Source organism: Microcebus murinus, chromosome 5 (genome assembly GCF_040939455.1).
Source record: "Microcebus murinus isolate Inina chromosome 5, M.murinus_Inina_mat1.0, whole genome shotgun sequence".
NCBI classification, from domain to species: domain Eukaryota; kingdom Metazoa; phylum Chordata; class Mammalia; order Primates; family Cheirogaleidae; genus Microcebus; species Microcebus murinus.
In genome coordinates this window covers 12,056,494-12,075,618 of record NC_134108.1, presented here as the reverse complement: position 1 = coordinate 12,075,618, position 19,125 = coordinate 12,056,494, and the positions used below count along the sequence as shown (strand labels likewise).

The 19,125-nt window shown below is 37.3% G+C and overlaps 1 protein-coding gene across 4 annotated transcripts in view; it reads right to left on the bottom strand.

The window, feature by feature from the left end:
- The window catches only part of IPCEF1 (interaction protein for cytohesin exchange factors 1), a 170,432-nt gene that overhangs the window by 50,946 nt on the left and 100,361 nt on the right, over positions 1–19,125 (bottom strand). For all 4 annotated transcript variants that reach the window (XM_020287278.2, XM_020287279.2, XM_076002851.1 and 1 more), the window contains 2 exons: positions 3,274–3,347; positions 1,684–1,755 (listed from right to left, as the gene is read on the bottom strand). In XM_020287278.2, the coding sequence (XP_020142867.1) occupies positions 1,684–1,755; positions 3,274–3,347 (146 nt within the window). The remainder of the gene's footprint in view (positions 1–1,683; positions 1,756–3,273; positions 3,348–19,125) is intronic.

The window sequence follows — 19,125 nt, the reverse complement described above, 5'->3', positions numbered from 1 at the left end:
TCTCACTCACCTCTTGCTGGAGAGAGGACTACTTTGAGTGAATCAGCCACAGGACGAGTGGGAAGGATGTGATCGGGGAAGAAAGCCAGTGACACAAGGCACTTTTAGAGAGAAAAAGCCAGGGATGGCAGGGGACACTAGGGAAGGGGTGGCGGGCAGCACTGCTTCACCGCCATTAAAGACCAGAATGGTCTCCTCGGGACTAACTGACTGCTTGGCTATCACAGGGCTCCAAGGACCAGCGGACAAGACCTTATTCCTTCCACGTGCCACTTACGCAGCGGGGACTTGCTCCTCCAATGCAGATTAAAAAGCTAAGTCAAGAGCTTGAACTGTGAAGATTTTAGAATCCTCCTTTCTTGAGTACCTGCTCTTATTTTTCTCAGATTTTTAAGAAAGCCAAGGGACAAAAGCTAAAATCAGAAAGAGGGTAGAAACAATTTCTCTATTTGTCCAATCAAATCAATGACTTGTTTGGAAGACTCAATTGTCAAGTCCTTGCCTTGTTATTTCTAACACAGGGCTTCCCAAATTTCTGGAACAAAGTCATTCTGCCCTCATCTGAAGGGCTGTGGTAGGGAGGTGAGTGCAGGGGGCAGATGGCAGTGCTTCTAGCTGGACAGGGCTGCTGCCCGGATGTCCTGTAGGAAGTGTGTGTGCGTGTGTGTGTGTGTATGTGTGTGTGTGTGTGTGTGTGTGCGTGCGTCTGCGTATTTGGTGAAAAGCAGCTGTATTTTGTTTCTAGGGCAAAAGGGTAGCTGCTTTAATTTTCTAGAGCAAGAGAGCAAAGAAAAATTATACAGGGCGTATAGGTAAGAAAATCATTATGAATAAATAAAATAGACTAAGCATAAACCCTATGAATAGAGTGACTATGTGTGGGTTTTCAATTGCTATTGCCCAGTCTCTGCTGCAATGGGCACATGGTAGGTGTTCCATAAACATTTTCAACTGCTGATGGGAAAGTAATAAGAGACACTAAGAATTGTGAGAACAGGGCTAACTTAATGCTTAGAAAGAATGCTTTCTGATGCCTCAGCTCAGCACCTTAAATTCGGCCTGATTCAAGCAACAGCCATTGTGATCACATCTGAATCTAAAGCAGTAGGGGACCGTGTAGGGCTGGTAGCATTCCACACATACAGCCCACTTATTTAAGCAAAGCAAACCAGAAATGGAGCTAGGCATCTAAAACTTTAAGTTAGACACACTCTGAGCATGGACATTTTGCAAAATGTTCAGGAGGGTCCCCCAAGAAGAGATAAACACATGAATCATCACGATAATCACAGAGCACATGTTAAATGCTGTGGCAAGATTCTGTATGTAGAAAGCTGAGAAATCAGTTATGTAATCCTTTCAAATCTTTCTCTTTGTGCTGGCAAGTCTCATTTTCATATTTTCTTATGTCTTCTATTTCTTTCTCAACTCAGGGGTTCTCTCAGAAGAATCATACAACCTCTTCCTAAAATAGCCATTTTGATCTGCATAGTTCTCCAAAATGCTTCCAACTACTAGTAGAGAAAAAAGCAAGAAGATCTTATAACTTCTAAAGAAATTAATCCTTAAAGTAACAGAAATAAATAAAAGAATAATTGATAAGAACACATGCTTAATATTCCAATACCTGACCAAAGTAATATATTCCCATGAGAGTTGGATTTACCAATTTCCTCTACTTACACATTCATTTCCTGCGTGTTCTCAGCTGCAAAATAAAAGGTCTTGATCTGTGGATGGCTGATCTTAAAAGCACTAAAAGGGGGAAAGACACAAACATATAAGAAATTAGTGTTTGTAGTCACCAGTGGATCTGAAAGTCAAATATAGGCATTATAAGTTCATCTGCTTTGTCAATTTATAAAAAATTGATTTAGTCACATTGAATACCTATTGTCTAGTCCCTACTTCACATAGGGAGCTGAAGGTTAATTTATTATGTCAGGTCATCTAGAACAGGACACTTAGCTGCTCAATAGTGTCCACTGAAAACATAGAGGCACATCCTTTCCTTTTCACTTGCTAACTGGTTTGCTATAAAGATGCAATAAATTAAAATTTAGACTGATAAAGGTTTCACTTCAAAATATTCAGGTCAACTCCATCAAGCAAAGTATTTATTCAAATTCAACCAACTATACATAAGAATTTTATTTATAGGATAACAATCAGGTATGGAACTTCCACACTATAATAACACATCAGAAACCTTATCCAAGGAACCCTTTGTTAGTAAAGGAAAAATACTGGGCCAGTTTTAGTTGAAAAGAAAAGTATAAAACATTAAAGATAACAAGCAATAAAGTGCTTCCATTTCACCATTTAGACCGGAAGTCCTGTAGCACAGGCCAGGGTTTTTATAAGTAACCAGTCAAAAACCACAACGATAAACACTGCCTGTGTGTCACTGGAGATGTGCAACTGCAGAGAGGCAAAGACTTAAAGCTGACACCAGTTTATTAATTTTCTTAGAAGAAAACAACTAATCAATTGCTGCAACTAGTAACATAGGACAATAAGGAAATGCCCCTTTCTGATAAGACTGGAAAAGATGTCAAAGGTAGAAGAAATAATAAGAAAAAGGTGAAGGAGGACATATATGCAAAAGACAACACAATGCTATCATGGGAAAAGCACTCGACTAGGAGTGTGGACACTTGGGTTTAGAGCCAGCTCTCCCATGAGCTCTAGGCAGGTCACAGACTCTCCAGGCTGTCTCTTTCTCAAACAGGGACCATGGCCTGGCAACTTCTTTGGTCCCTGTCAATTCTCAAATCTTTTGGACAGATTTAAACTATATAGAGGTATAATCCCCAAGCTTAAGACATCTCAGAGAATTCAATTCCATGCATGCTCTGACAGCTCCCTGAGCTAAGAAAGAGAAACTGTCTTGCTATCATATCTGCAACTCTGGCGAGTCTTATCTAACTATTGGTTCTTCTCTTTGCAAGGACAAAAAATTGACATCTGACCTCCTTGCCAGTCCTGGACAGGAGCTTGTTTTATATTCCATCACAGATACAGTCATAAACAACATTCCATGCCAAGGCTTCATGGGGGTTTTGAAACCCATCTGCTTCACAAAATGAAATTCCAGAAAATGAGAGGTTAAATGTTTCCATTACTATTTAGGGTGCCAACCCATAATGCTCAAAACTCTCAGACATTTGAGTGTTTCCTTCCCTCACTTCTAAATCACCACATCACTTGATGAACATTATGAAGAGATATTATCACAGCTCAGAGTTTTGCGAAGGATGAGAGACAACTTACTGTTTTTTCTTGCATTCAGATGCTCTTTCAACAGTGAAATCAGGCAGGTTGACAAATCCATCAGCTTTCTCTGCCTGAAACAAATACATACCACAAATACAAATAAGTGCATCAATCCTAGAGTTTAGTTGGTTGGATGATATACATGGAATAGAGATGGTAAAAGTGAAATGAGGAAGAATCAAAAGACACCTCCCTCAATCAGTATGAATTAACTATGGACTTGTCCCAGATACGCAGTTTATGAGATAAATTAAAATTCTCCTGACAAGGCACCCAGATCTTTCCATGAGAATTGACATGACAGAGCTTAGGGATGGACAACAATGGCAGGCATGGGACCTGCCCCCACCCACTTCCCGTCTATGGAAAATACAGCTAACCCATTGGAATCCTCAGCCAATGAAACCCAATTAGTGTTCTTGATGTGGGGGACAGAGCCCTGACTTTGGAGGTAGCCAAACCCCATTCCCATCATGGATCTACCACTTACTGATCATTATGACTTAAGTGAGGTCAGATAAATAAAACACTTAACAGACACTCAACAAACATTATTTCTTCTCCCAAATCTATAGGCAGTGCCTTGGGGATTCAGCCATAGAGCTACTGCTTTGCAGAATCTCAGTCCCATAACTGATTCCTAGGAGTTCTTTCAACATAGGAAAGACTGCAGAAGAAAATGATGCTTTTGAAGACATAACATACATGTCACTTTATATCATCAAAAATATTATAGGAAATATAATCATTGTCCCATCTCTCTAAGAATTTGTTAATTTATATTTTATGAATAAAGTTTAACTGAGCCACAGGGAAGCTGGATTGTTTGTTACAGATAGAACTCAAATTTCCTTTCATCTACATTGGTGTCGGTGAGTAGAGAAATACAATCCACAAGATTAAACATAAATGAGTCAGTGGTTATCAGGAGATAAGTCGAAATTGATTTTGAAAATACAATCTTAATTTTAAAAGTTGGCTAGCTATTAAATTAATACCATGGGTGCTTTTAGTTCACATCTTCATTTTGTTCCTTCTCTTATTGCTAACTAGAGTGCAACTTGTATTGTTTTCTTCAGAAAAAAATAAACCATGAGACATCCAACCCTATGCCCATCTTCAGTTTCCTACATATTTTAATCTAACCAAATTCTTTACCTGAAATGATTTCTTTTTATAAGACTCAAAACTCAATTCTACTGGGTACTTTCTTCTTTAAGAATTATATATGCATATGTGTATACACTGAGTAAATACATGTTGATATATATCTTTTGATGGGCTACTTAATTATTGGATGATAGTTTCACCAACTCTATCTCAAAGAGAATATAAAGTATACAAAGAACACAGACTGTGTAAGTTAACTTTTTGTACAATGCACAATGCTGGCCAGGCACCATGCCTCACGCCTATAATCCCAGCACTTTGGGAGTCTAAAGCAGGGGGATCGCTTGAGTCCAGGAGTTTGAGACCAGCGTGGGCAACATAGCAAGAACTCTGTCTCCAAAAAAAGTTTAAAAATTAGCCAGAACAGTATCTTACATCTGTAGTCCCAGATACTCAGAAGGCTGAGGCAGGAGGATCACTTAAGCCCAGGAGTTCAATGCTGCAGTGAATCATGATCATGCCACTACACTCTAGCCTGGGTGACAGAGACACTGTCTCAAAAAAAAAAAAAAAAAAAAAAAATGCTTCCTGTGGATTCTCAATTAGTATTACAGAAAAGCATAGTTTTGAAAAACTATGTTAGGTTCCATCAATTCCACTTCTTAATGTAAAAGTTGAGTATCTCTTATCTGAAATGCTTGGGACTAGAAGTGTTTACGACTTTGGATTTTTTCAGATTTCAGAATATTTGCGTATATATACTGATTGAGCATCCCAAATCCAAACATCAAAAATGCTCTGATGAGCATTTACTTTGAGCATGAACTTTGAGCATCCTGTTGGTGTCCAGAAAGTTTCAAATTTTGGAACATTTGGGATTTCCAATTTTCCATTTAAGGATGCTCAACCTATATACCCAAAGAAATTGAAAAACGTACTCAAACATATACATGCATATTCACAGAGCACTATTCACAACAACCAAAAAAGGTAGAAATAGCCCAAATTCCCATCAACAGATGAATGGATGAACAAATTAGGGCATATAGCTACAATGAAATATTATTCAACCATGAAAATGAAGTACTGGTACATGCTACATGGATGAACCTTGAAAACATGGTACGTGAAAGAAAGCAGACACAAAAGGTCACATATTATTCAATTTATGTAAAATATCCAGAAGAAGAAATCCACAGAACACAGATTGGTAGTTGCTGGGGCTGGAGGGAAGGGAGAGGCGGGAGCCACTGCTTAATGAGTATTGGGTTTCCTTTCAGTGTGATGAAAATGTTCTGGAACTAGATGGAAGAGGTGGTTGCACAACATTGTGAATGTTCTAAACACCATGAATTGTTCACTTTAAAATAGGTAATCTTATATGACTTTCATCTCAATTTAAAAAACAACTATTAGGCTAAGGTATTTTTATGTATTGTATAAATTCCCATAATTGATTTAGAAAAAAATCACTTAAACTTACCATTTGTTCTACTTTCTCCTCCTATTCACATCTATACCCACTACTCCAGAAAAACTGTATATAACTGTGAACTCCACTGACTTCCGCGCTGCTAAATCCTCTCTACCCTTTTCAGTCCTTACTTAATTGAACTCTACCAGCCCACCCCCTCCCTCTTGAGATGCCTTCTTGTTTTGGCTTTTTTAACAAAATATTAGAGCTGCTCCCTTTCTCCTCTAGCTACTCATTGCTTTCTTGCAGGGGTCTTCTTCTCCCTTTTCTTGAATGTCAGGGTTCTCCAGAGTTCTGCCCACCACAGACTATTCACCTCTCATTCTATTAATAATACTCTTTACGGCTGATCACACACACTCCCATGGTTTCATGTATCATCACTGCACGCACAAATCCAAAATCTATTCCTCAAACTGGGATTCAACCCTGGAGCTTCTGTCCCAGATTTCCGACTGTCTAGTGTACCTACTCACATGGGTATTATTTCATGGGCTCCCCAAGAGTGACGAACCCAAAACCGAACTCCCCATCTTACACCATAAAATGCCTGCTCCTCTTTTTCCTGTGTTCCCTACTTCAATGAGCAATATCGGTTTCTATCCAGTTGCCAAAACAGGAAATCTGGGAGACATTCCTGACTCCTCCATTCCCTTCTCAGCACTCACATGGATAAACAAAGTGGCTTCCTTGCTGCACTGCCACAGGTCTTCAATCCACCGCTACCTATCACCTCCTTCCACTTACCACTAACTTTTTCTTGAATTACTGCAAAAGTCTCCTGAACTGTTTTCCTGCTAATTCCAATTTAATGTCACAATCACAGCAAATCTTTGCATCATGAACGTTCTTCATGATGCTTGTCTAATGAAAACCCTGCATGGTTCCCGTTTGCCTTTGGGTTAGGTCTAAGTGCCTTAGCAGAGGACAAAAGGCCCTTTATGATCAAGCCATGATCAATTCCACAATTTCATCTTTTCTAATATCCTGCCCCCAATTCAACCAAAAACAAACAAAAATTAAAACAAAGTAAAAACAATACTTCCATGAAGCTGAATTAGAATTGGCTCCCAATTCATGTCATAATTAATCTCTAGACAATTTATTTTCAGTACAAGAAGCCCATCTTGAGTGATGACAATACAAAAATCAGTCAACAAAAGTGCAACATATATATATATATATATATATATATATATATATATATATATGTTTTCCTAATGAATCAATGTAAAAGATAAGTTGCAAATCTTCACTGTGGCACATTCCTTTTCTGCATAACTAAAATAGCTGAGATCCCTTCAAATTGGAACCCAAATAAATTTTAGTGAAGACACCCCAATGTTTCCCCATTAAATCTTCTCTTTATAAGCAGAGCCTTTTTTCAATTGTTCTAAAGACATTTGATCTGTATTCAAAAATCACAGATAACTGTGTGAAAAATGGTCCTTGCTTATTTGACTTGCAAAACATGCCTCAAAAATGACAATCACAGAGGGCAAATCCTGAGGGAATGACAATTTTCTTCTCTTCCTCCTCCTACCCCTCTCAGATCTCTTGTTGCCTATTACTTAACTAAAATAGCTTTCTTGAATGATAACCTTCCTCTTCAGTGGTTCCTAACTTTCTAAAAAGTTTCCTAAAAGTTCAGTATCGGTACCTGCAAATTTCTCTCTGCATCCTAATGTAATGAAAACCTTATTCTCTTGCCAGAGGTCTCAAACCATACTTTGGTCACTGTGCAAATTTGTCTTACCAAATCTAGTCTTAAATTTGGAAGCAACATACCATTTTTGACTTTTTCATATGACAAGTTCCTTGCAAAATAGAAAAAAATGACTTTTTTTTTTTTGGTTTTGAAAATGACTTCTTAAGACCTGGAGAAATTATAGTGACATATATTCCAGAGGCTAGGTAGGTCAAAGAAAACCAAACCACAAATGAATGAACAGTAACATGTGAATTATTATGTATTTCAAGATTAAAAATAAAAAGTATAATTATCTGTTTTCAATGAAACCATACTTCCTTGATTTTAAAAACCTGATTGTTTTACACTTCAATAATTCTGAAATCAAAAGGCACCTTAGAATCTATGTATATTTTCATTGTAACATTTTTCCCCTAAGCCTGTTATTAAATAAATTATAGGTCTTAAAATAAATATAGTCTTAAGTTCAAGAAAAAAATAGTTTTAAAAAAATAAAGATTTCTTTGTAATATACTTTTGTGTTTATAAGTGAATATGGATTTGAAATTCTTAAAATTACTTTAAGTAAATTTAAGAGAGGTTACCCAATGAATATCAGAATCAGGAGAAGCTGCAAAACTCTCCATATCTCCAGATATATCTTTTGTTTTCTCGACCCTGCCCTGAAATCCCCAGCACATTGAAAACACAAATTCTAAACAGAGCTGAGTTGCTCATTGTCATATCACCTTGGAACAGTGGTCACTAAATTTTCATGGTACACACAGACTTGTGACCACTAGAGAAATTTGAATTATATTCTCTAAAATACAAGCTAAAAGTAAACTGAGATTGAAGAAAGGGTAAGATAAAATTACTTGTTAAAGTTCTAGTTCCACAGAGAAATAGTCATTCTCATACACTGCTGGTGGTAATGCAAAATGGAACCCAGTGGAAGGAAATTGGGCAGTAACTAGCAAAAATGCATTTACCCGTGACCCAGAAATTCCACACCTGGGATCTGTCCTATATATACCTTGGAGACTATGTGTAATGACATGTGCATTGCAGCACTATTTGTATTTTCCAAGGATTGTAAAGAATGCGAATTTCTATCGATCACCAGGGGAGAGTTGAACAAACTATGGTATCCACACACAATGAATAACTTTGAAAAATGACATACATATAGAGTAATCTCTAGGACAGTAGTGGGGAAACAGTGGCCTTCTAGGTCCTTAAGTGTGGCCTTTTGATTGAACACAAATTTTATAGAACAAATCCTTTTATTTTTATTAACACATTTTTGTTTGTCTTTTATATTTTTATTTTATTTTTAAAATGAATGTATTTAAAATATTAAAGAATAAAATAAGTTTTAGTGAGAGATTGACCATCACAGTTAGAACACTAGTAAGCCATAAGGGCTAAATCGACAGCTGCCACGCTCATGATTTAGTTCTAACTTCCGAGACCTGACTGGCACCACTACACCTGAGGCTGGTTGGTGAGAGTTCATGAGGTTAAGTACACCAGTCTGTTATCAGCTTTTGACAATGTGCACTGTGCTTCTGTTTGAAGCGGAATTTGTGAATAGTTGCACAGCTCGAGAGTATTTTTTAGTTCTGTCTGCTTAACAGCCCATCAGGTCAAAAAAGACCAGGAGAACGCTGAAGGAAGAAAACAGATTTTTTTAATGAGGATTGGGAATTGCAATATTATATTGTTTCTGCTAAAGATAAAATGATTTGCTTGTTTTGTGATACTACAATATCAACATTAAAGAAATTCAATGCTCATCAGCATTACAACACTTATAATGACCACAGATATTTTAAATGAGAGGGAGAGGCCCAAAAGGTTGTATTGCAGAAATTTAAAAATGAAAAGCAAAAGCAAAGGCAATTCTTTCAAGCAGCAAAAGGACCTAGAAATAATGCCACAGAAGCAATTTATAAAGTAGCTCATATGCTGGGGGCTGGGCCAGCGGGGAGGGGAAGCCATTCAGTGATGTAGAAATTGTGAAAGAATGCATTGTCAAAGTTGTAGGATGCTTAGAAACTGATAACATTTCAAAGTAAAACAACTGCCTCTTTCAAGGAGAACCATAACTGATCAGCAGCATGAATTAGCCTCCAACTTAACAGAACAACTCCATGCAATACTTCAAAAGGAAAATATATATTATTCAATCACTTTGGATGAATCAACTGATACTACTGACTCAGTGCAGGTTTTATATTTCATTTGGGTCATAAAATTTTCTTTGCTATGAAGAGTTACTCACATTGGGCACTCTTGCAAACAGAACATTGGGAATAAATACCTTCAACAACTTTCAAGATAAATGTCATGAAGTTGGACCAAATTTGGTAAATGTAGTCAGCGTATGTACAGATGGTGCACCTTCCATGACAGGAAAAAATGAAGCGTTTGTTGCACAGATTAAAAAAAAAAAAACAGATTTAGATGCTCTCATTTCTTTTCATTGTATTAATATCTTGCATTAGCAAAATCTCTTTTCTAAAGCTACTATTTTAAGTGACACTTTGAACAACTTATAAGTACTGTTAACTATATTCATGCAAATGAAACATGACATTGTCAATTTCATAACATGCTAAAGTTGAACAAGGAGGTATTCAGTGTGGATTTGCCATATCATTCTAAAGTGTGTTGGCTACTGCAGAGACAGGTGTTAGCCAAGATTTTATCTCTGTAAGAACAGATAGTTAAATTTTATGAGGAACAGAATCAGCAATGTCAATTATTGAATGAAGATTTCCATAGGAATGCAGCATTTCTGTGTGGTGACATGTCAAATCAAAATGGCTTGAATATTTCTTTGCAAGGTAAAACTAGCCTATATATAAGTGGCAAAAAAATCCAAGCATTTCAAAAAAAGCTATCATTTTCAAAACATTTCTTCTTCAAAAGGAAATTTCGGATGAACATTTTCCCCAGTTAGTAATGGTCATTGCTGAGCAGGATGATATATGCGAATCATTTGAATAACATGCAGCCGTTACAGACCTGTTAATTGGATAATACAATGACAGGTTCACTGACTTTGAGAATCATGACATCACACTCAAATTATCATTTCAGCCTCACCTAGTTGATATCCACAAGGCACCTAAAGAACCACAGAGGGAATTGATTGAGCTCTCAGTAGATGACATTTCAAAGTCATTTTTGATGCTAGAAAGATCCATTTGAAATATAGAAAAATGTAGTAGAATATTCACGCCTTCAACAACATGCCTGAAAAATGCTTTCTTGCTTCTCAACCACTTATTGCTGCAAATCCACATTCTCCTACCTAATCCAAATCAAAACACCCTTAAGGTCACAAATGACTGATATCCATCTGGAGGATCAACTTACATGATTGATATTTCTTAAAAAAAATCAAAAACAAAAAAGGCAACCCCCCAAATTAAAAGCAAATAAAAGCAACTAAACTTCATTGAATTAGACATGGTGGTATAATGCCACACAAATACTCTAAGAGACCTCAGGGCAGAGGATTTTGATTATGCATAGTCTGTGCCATACAGTCTAAAGACTTTTAGTAGTGACATTGTTATTATCATTTTTAAATAGTTTGGGTAGTTTTTCTCTACTCCCCTCCCCCAAACTTGCACAGGATCTAAAGCTTCCCTCCTTTTCTCCATACGACAGAGCCCACGACACTGCAACTCATCTCTCTCTTCCTTTCAGAAAAGGAAATATGACGATTAGCACACCAAGGCAATCTATCTCCTGCAAGAATTACGGAGAGCCCCACTGATCAGCATCAGGCCCTAACAAGCGCTGCTCTGAAAGCAAAAAAAAAGATTATTATTATTTTTTTTGTAGATATAAGAAGCATGTCTGGCAATGATAATGGCTGAAATTTTTTAAAGAAATATAATTATTTTGAGTAGCATCTAATATGCGCTAACGTTTATCGAACATTTATGCCAGAGAGGTAGTACTATTATCATAGCCTTTAGAGAAAAATTAATCCCATCCTGAATGCTGGACTTTATGAAACTGATCAGTTCTCTACCTACCATAGAACACCAAAGTAGACTGGCATTATAATGTGGGAACTTCATGTGATATTAATGAAGCCACAGAACTCAGGCCAAGACTCAGCAATCAGTTAAGCAATTGGAATCATCAGACTGAGAACTTCTGCATGGCTGAAATAAGCCCAGGGAGCTGACATAGGAGGCAAAGAGAGTCTGCCGTGCATGCACCGCATGGAAGATGAATCCCGGATTTGCAATCAGAATATCCTGATGCAAGCCTCTTCACTGTGTTATCTTAGGCAGAGCACTTAACCTCTCTGAGTCAGTGTCTTCACAGTGAAAAAGCAAAAATAACCAGCTTCTCAAGGTTACATAGAATTAACAAAAGATGTATGTAAAACTGTAAAATTGTTAAAGCTATAAAAAATTTAAGATTTTATTACTGCTAATGCCTAGGAAATCAGGAAAAGAAACAAAAAGAAAAGGAATAACCCAGAAAGAAATATCAATTTAAAATAAAGCTTTTTGACCAATCCTTGTCAGCTAGTAGTCCTCTGAATAGGAAGGGCTATTTCTGTGTCTCAACTCTCCCTGGTTTTATTTGCATCAGATTAGTGGTTGGGGAAAAAAAAATTTAAATTCTTTGGAGAGCAATAATATTAGCAAGCTTGCTATATTCGTCACACATTATTTGGGGTATATATTTATTAAAATATTGTTGCATTTGAGTTTATCTACTATTACCCTATGAATACAATTAGACTTTAACCCAGAGAGACTTTCTCCTTACAAATGCCTAGAAATTAGATATTCTACATAGACAATGTCTGGTAAATGTTTGGGGTAATAAATGGAAAGGCCCAATTTCCTATAGAACCCAGATACTCTTGGCATTAATTATAAAAGTAGACAAAAATGTTATCATGTTAATTGTGATGGTTCTGAGGATACTGAAGCTCCCACTGGGGGAGAGAAAAGGGCCACTGGGGTAAGGAGACACTGATGGTGGACACTCCTGGTGATGCCACCACAGGTCCTGGTCCTGACCTCCCAGGGTACACGAGCCAGACTTCCTACTGCCAGCACCTGCATCTTTGCAGGAAGCCTCCTCCAGCTGCCCTATTCCACTCTGCCACCTGAGCAGAGGTGCTCAGGGATCACTGTCCCCAGGATGAGCTCTCAACCAGCAACTGATGGGACTCGGATGGAAGTACCCAGCTCCCTTGCCCCTTGGCATGAGAACTCAAGGGTACGTGTTTTTCACAGGCTCTCACAGAGTCCCCAGCAGGATTAAGCTTTGGTCACCCAGAGCCACACTTTCCTTGCTAAGGAGAGTTTTACTAGCTAACTTTCCACCCTCTCTCACTTCCCTACCTACTCCCTTCCCAGGTATTTCCTGGATCACTTCCCAAATAAGCTGATGACAGCCAAATCCTCTTCTCGAGATCTGCTTCTCAGAAACCTAAACCGACATGCTATTGCCCTGCAGAAAACAGGGCACTGGTCCCCATGAACAGCCCAGCTGCTCAGCACATAGTCCCTCTTTATTATTTCCTGCTAAAAGCCACCCAAGGATATGACCACCTCACAAGCACATTATGGCCTGCTTAGGTGGTGACCAAGAGAGGCTGACATCCTAGCCAGCCACCTTCCCTACGTTCTTCTGTTCTCGCCCTAAGGAATTATATTTTATGAAAAATGAAGTTACTAATGAACTTTCAGGTATTCCAAAATACAAAGATAGTCATTACCTTCGGAAATGTCATTTTCAAAAACAATTAAGATGGAAACCTCACAATTTAGAGGAATTTCGTGTTATTCTCTGTGGTGCAAAATCCTCAGCACAGCACACAAGCCTTCACACGAGAGGCTGCTCACGGTCTGCCCCGTCCAGCCTCAGCTCTGCCCTGCTGTTTTAGAAGCCTCAAAACCCCCAGAGATGCTATGGTTTTCATGTAGATGGGCTGGTCTCTTCGGCAGTATAGCAAAAAAAAACAAAGAAAGCAATGAATAGAGGAAGGAAAGGTTTAAAATGGATTGGAAGAAATTTGATTAAATCTCACTATTAAAGAATAAATATATCTCTTCCTATCTAATAAAGAGTACCTACCATCCATGGTAATTGTAGGAGTCTAGGAAGAATAAATAAAGGTACAACGTTTATAAAAATTTTAAATCAGGTATCTTCCCTTTCCATATTAGAGATTTAGGAGTAATACAAATAAGGTTAATTCTTTTAAAATCACAGTGGGTATAATACATAATCTTGCTTTCACATGCTGTATATTAAGTCTTTAAATACTTCAGGAACTTTCAAATCTCTTAAAGCTCTATTCATGAGTTTCATGAATATTTTTAAGATACTACTCAACAACAACAACAAATCCAATTCAAAATTGGACAAAAGACAGTTCTCCCAAGGAGATATACAAATGGCCAATAAACACACAGAAAGACACTCAATGTCAGTCACTAGTCATTACGGAAAGGCAAATCAAAGCCATAAGGAGATCGCACCTTATGCCTATTAGAATGCCCATTACAAAAACAAAAACAAAGGAGAAAATAACAACTACCGGTGAGGATGTGGGGAAACTGGAACCCTTATGTACTGTTAAGTGGGAATGTCAAATAGTGCAGCCAGCCACTGTGGAAAATAGTTTGGTTCTCAAAAAATTTAAAATAGAGTTACCATGTGATCCAGCAATTCCACCTCTGGGTATAAACCCAAAAGAATTGAAAGCAGAGTCTCAAAGAGATATTTTTATGCCCACGTTCATAGCAGCATTATTCACAACAGCCAAAAGGTGGAAGCATCGCAAGGGGCCATCAGCAAATATGAATGCTTACACAAAACATGGTATCCACATATAATGGAATGTTAGCCAGTCTTAAAAAGGAAGGAAATTCTGACACCTGCTACAACATGGATGAACCTCAAAGATATTATGCTAGAAACAAGCCAGTCATGAAAGGACAAATACTGTATGATTATACTCATATCAGGGACCTAGAGTAGTCAAATTCACAGAGACAAAAAGTAGAATGGAGGTTGCCAGGGACTGAGGGGGAAGGTATGGAAGGTTATTGTTTGAAAGGTACAGAGTCTCAGATTTGAAAGGTTAAAAGAGCTCTGGAGATGCCTGGTGGTGATGGTTGCACGACAACGGGAATGTACTTAATGCCACTGAGCCGTACACTTAAAATTGGTTAACATGGTGAACTCTATGTTTTGTTTATTTCATCACAATTAAACTTTTGTTAGAATTGAACAAAATTTTAAAGCTACTACTCTGAAATCATTATTTGTCAGTAAATGATGAAAATGCATTAGCTACAGTAAGTTTTATAAGATTCAAAGTGTGAAACTATCAGCGGTTAATGTGCTGTTAATGAACACCATCTCATTCACAGGTGACAGCCATCTCTTCACTTTTCTGTTTACCAGATAAGGGACAGGAGGCCTCGAGAGGACCTGTGGTTTGCCTTATAGGCTGTTACGTGGCTGCAGCACCAGGGTAGAATCTGTCTTCCTATTCTGAACCCAGGGATCTCTTCTACTATAGCATGCCATGTCCTTGTGTCTTATTTAAAGACATTGTTTCCAACATATCTCCCTAAATTCTGACTCCTTAAAAAATATTCATTTTAAAAAAAAAAACTTCCACTGCATGGCTTCCTTTTGAAATGTTCTTGAAGCAAGCTTTGTGGAAGATTAAACACAGCAGCACAGTGACAGATGAGTTTTATCAGTTAGCTTGTCTATAGAGGCAGCTGGGCCCTGTCCCTTAAAAGAGCTTGCTTCAGAGGGATGGTAAGTCTTCAGATAAAGACTTCTCAGGAAAATCCTCTAGTCTAACCAAAAGTTCAGCTTATCCCACGGGTCACTTCTCACTCTATTGCTTGGGAAAAGTGCTCACAGGCTTACCACGGACTGACGTGTTACCTGGACTCTTCCCCCGAGGTAGAAATGACAGTATTAACGAACACCAGTGTCTTTTAGTCCATTCTCCTGTCTTGTGGCTTGAAATCATCCTTGAAACAAGGTCAGTCGGTATATTTTTAGAATCTCCAGCACAGGATAAGCCACAGTGGCCAACAGAAACCATCTCTGGTGTCTGAAAACCCACAGCACAATTCTTCTGCATCCTAAACTCACAACTTATGAAAGCACATTTCTTCTAAAGCACACATAAAGTTGCTTTTCTTTGTGTGTATGCCTTGACTTTTTAATATTGCTTTTAGCTGCATTTGATCTTCTCAAAGTAGCTTCGAATTATGTAGAGATAGCATTCTTAGTCAAAGTGTACTTGTAGGAAAATGGATGCACAGAGAGTTACATCATGGACTTAGAGGTTCATGGCTCTATAAGAAGGTACAGGACTAGGATCCAGGCACCATTTGTCCCTCTAGCATGCTGGCAAAATCTGCCTCCCTGCCTGCTTAAAAGAATGACTAAATTATATACATATACACACATATTTATACACATGCATGTGAATATATTTGCATACATATATTGATATTTACATACATTTATGCACATATAAATTAAATATATATGATTTTATATTTAAGTTACCATGTGTGCTTGTGTATTCTACCTCCTATTAGCTATTTTAAAGGATTTTAGAATAAAAGGCATTTCTGATTTTAAATTCTATGGATTGAAAAACTATGGTTTATCCCTATATAGTTCTTACAGTCATTACAAATGATGTTGTGGATATACATGTATTGACATGGAAATATATTTATAATATGCTGCTCAGTGAGAAAATCAAGTAACATCATGCATAGTATCATTTTATTTTGGGAAAACACACAAATAAATGTGTGGAAACATATAAAGTCAGATGGTTACAGTGATCATGCCATGGTGGTAGAATCACATATGATCTTAACTCATGTATTTCCTTCTGCCTATTTACTGTCCTTCTTCTTTTTAATTTAGCTTACATATAGTTTCTAATGTTTGCAATAATGAGCATATGCTATTGTATAATCTTCCGAAGTCTTGTTTTTAGTTACTTTAAATTTCCAAGAAGCAGGACAATGTATTCTACAAAAATAATTAATTAATTAATTGAAACAGACAGAAGTAGTGGAAAACCAAACAAAACTACTATGCACTGTCCACCAGAGAAAAGAGAATAGGGCTGTGTCTCCCGAGTGGGTATTTCACTGATGTGAGCTAAGAGGACTACCCTCTAATACACACCACCTATGTCACTAACTCTGGCATCCTCTTCCAAATCAACAATGCCCAAGCATATCACTATGTCCTGAGAACAAGACAAAAGAAACCAAGCATTCCATAGCTCTTGATGTTTCACAATTAATTTTGAAAAGTTTGGAAAGAATTGAAAAGAAAACAATATTGCTAACATAAGCAATCATTCCCACATTACATGGAGTTAGCAACAAGAAGTTATTGCTAACTACAGATGACCTGACCATAAAGTTATGGCATGGAAACCATTATTTTAGAAATATACTCAGGAATCTAGCTGGGAGTGGTGGCATGCACCTGTAGTCCCAGTTACTTGGAAGGCTGAGTCAGGAGGATCGCATGAGCCCAGGAGTTTGAGGCCACAGTGAGCTATGATTGTGCCACAGCACTCCAGCCTGGGTAACAGATGAGACCCCATCTCAAAAAAAAAAAAAAAAAAAAACCAAAAAAAACCAAAACATACATTCAGGAATGTAAAAGGAAAATAAATATTAAGACACAATGATAGTATCATAGTCAATAAATAAATTAAACCAAACATCCATTTTAAAAATCTTTTCCACATATATGAAATTATTATTGTCAAAAGTAACAGAATTCAAAAAAGTCATCAATCATTCCTGTGTTCAGGTTTCCAAATGATAGTCAAACATTTTTTCCCCTTTGATCCGTAAGTCATCATCTTGGTGTACACTGGTCACTTACAGCTGCTAAAACATCATATTTGTCTGTTTAGACATAAATATTTCACTTCATTCTCCTTTCTAACACAAAGTTTAGAAACACAGATTAACAAAAAGTTCATCGATTTCAATAATCGGTTTGAATTGTCTGCACTGAAGAAACATTTTGAAACATTGATATTTTGTTTGGGATACACTCAGAGGCTGGTTGTTGGCTCTGAGTGCATCCCAAAGACAATGAATGTGGAATGCAAATAAATCATAAGCTCGTACTTCTCGTTTGGGTAGAACTCTGAGAACATATCAGGTGCTCAACACTGCTTTCTAATTGATAAGTAATATAATGACGAATCCCCTCAAAAAATACTGATACCTACTCTGTACCTTCTACTTCTAGGATCCAGAGATGCAGTTCAAATCAGGCAAGTAAAGAACAAGTGCTAAGGTGCTTACATGGTTGTGGGAAAAAGAAAAATATAGATAATAAGCTATGATTAAAGTATCATGAATTCTTACAGAATTTTTTCCAATCGATGGTGAACTCATTCAGACATTTTCCCAAAACATAGGCTACCAGATGTTTTCTGACGAAAGGTACAGAAGAGTTAATGTCTCTTTCCCAAGGAGAGAATTAACCCATTCTTTATCTTTCTTAAGCTGAATTAAAGGCACTCTATATTTACTGCGACTTTCAGAACAGTCATCTCATGAAAAGAGAAGTGAAAAGCCATCTCATGATTTTCAAGTAACATTTTCTATAAGGGTAAATTCTGCTCAGTCTAAAAACTGCTTGATCTTTGCTATAGAGAGTCTCAAAAAACTGATTTCAATACAAACATCTTCCAAATCTAAGCTTTTATAAATTTCACATGAAGTGTATATGCAGCTAAAGACAGAAAACATTATGATGTAGATAACATGACTCCTCAGACAAGTGGAACCATTCAGACAGTCAAGGAAAAATGTGATCACATTTGCACAAGCAGATTGGATTCTCAAAGAACTGAAGTCTGCATAATAAGTATGCAACCACATATTAACCTAAGGACCTTATCAGTTTGCCTAAAGTTTCTATGAAATAGTTGGCTGATTCACTTTTTCTAGAGGATGCCCCAAAGCTTACTTGAACTGTGGATGCTACAGCATCTGCACAAATGGCACCATAAATGAGAACTAAAAAACACACGTTTCTAGTAAATTTATACAAATTAATAATGCACAAAACCAAAATAAACCAAAAAAGTAAATGACAATGAATCAAAATGAAATTCCCCATTTGTCTGTTACAAATTCTTGGTCCCTCAATTTTCATAGTATTTTCCTAGTCTCCCCAGTTTCTCAAATCATTCTTATTTTAGCCTCAAACTTTTTGTGTACTGTATCCAAGCACTCTTTGTACCTTGCCCTTTCTTATTATATTAGTGTAGTGTGTTCCAAATTCTCACTGTTAGCACTCTAGTCCAGAAGTCCATGTCTGAATGCCTGCATTTTCCCACCATCTCCTAACGGGCTTTCTGGAAGATCTCCCATCCTCCTATACATCCTATTTATTGCTGCTAGGTTAATATTTTTCACATGCCAATTTCATTAGATCCTCTGGCTGAAGAACATGCAGTGGCTCCCTACTGCCTGCTGGATGG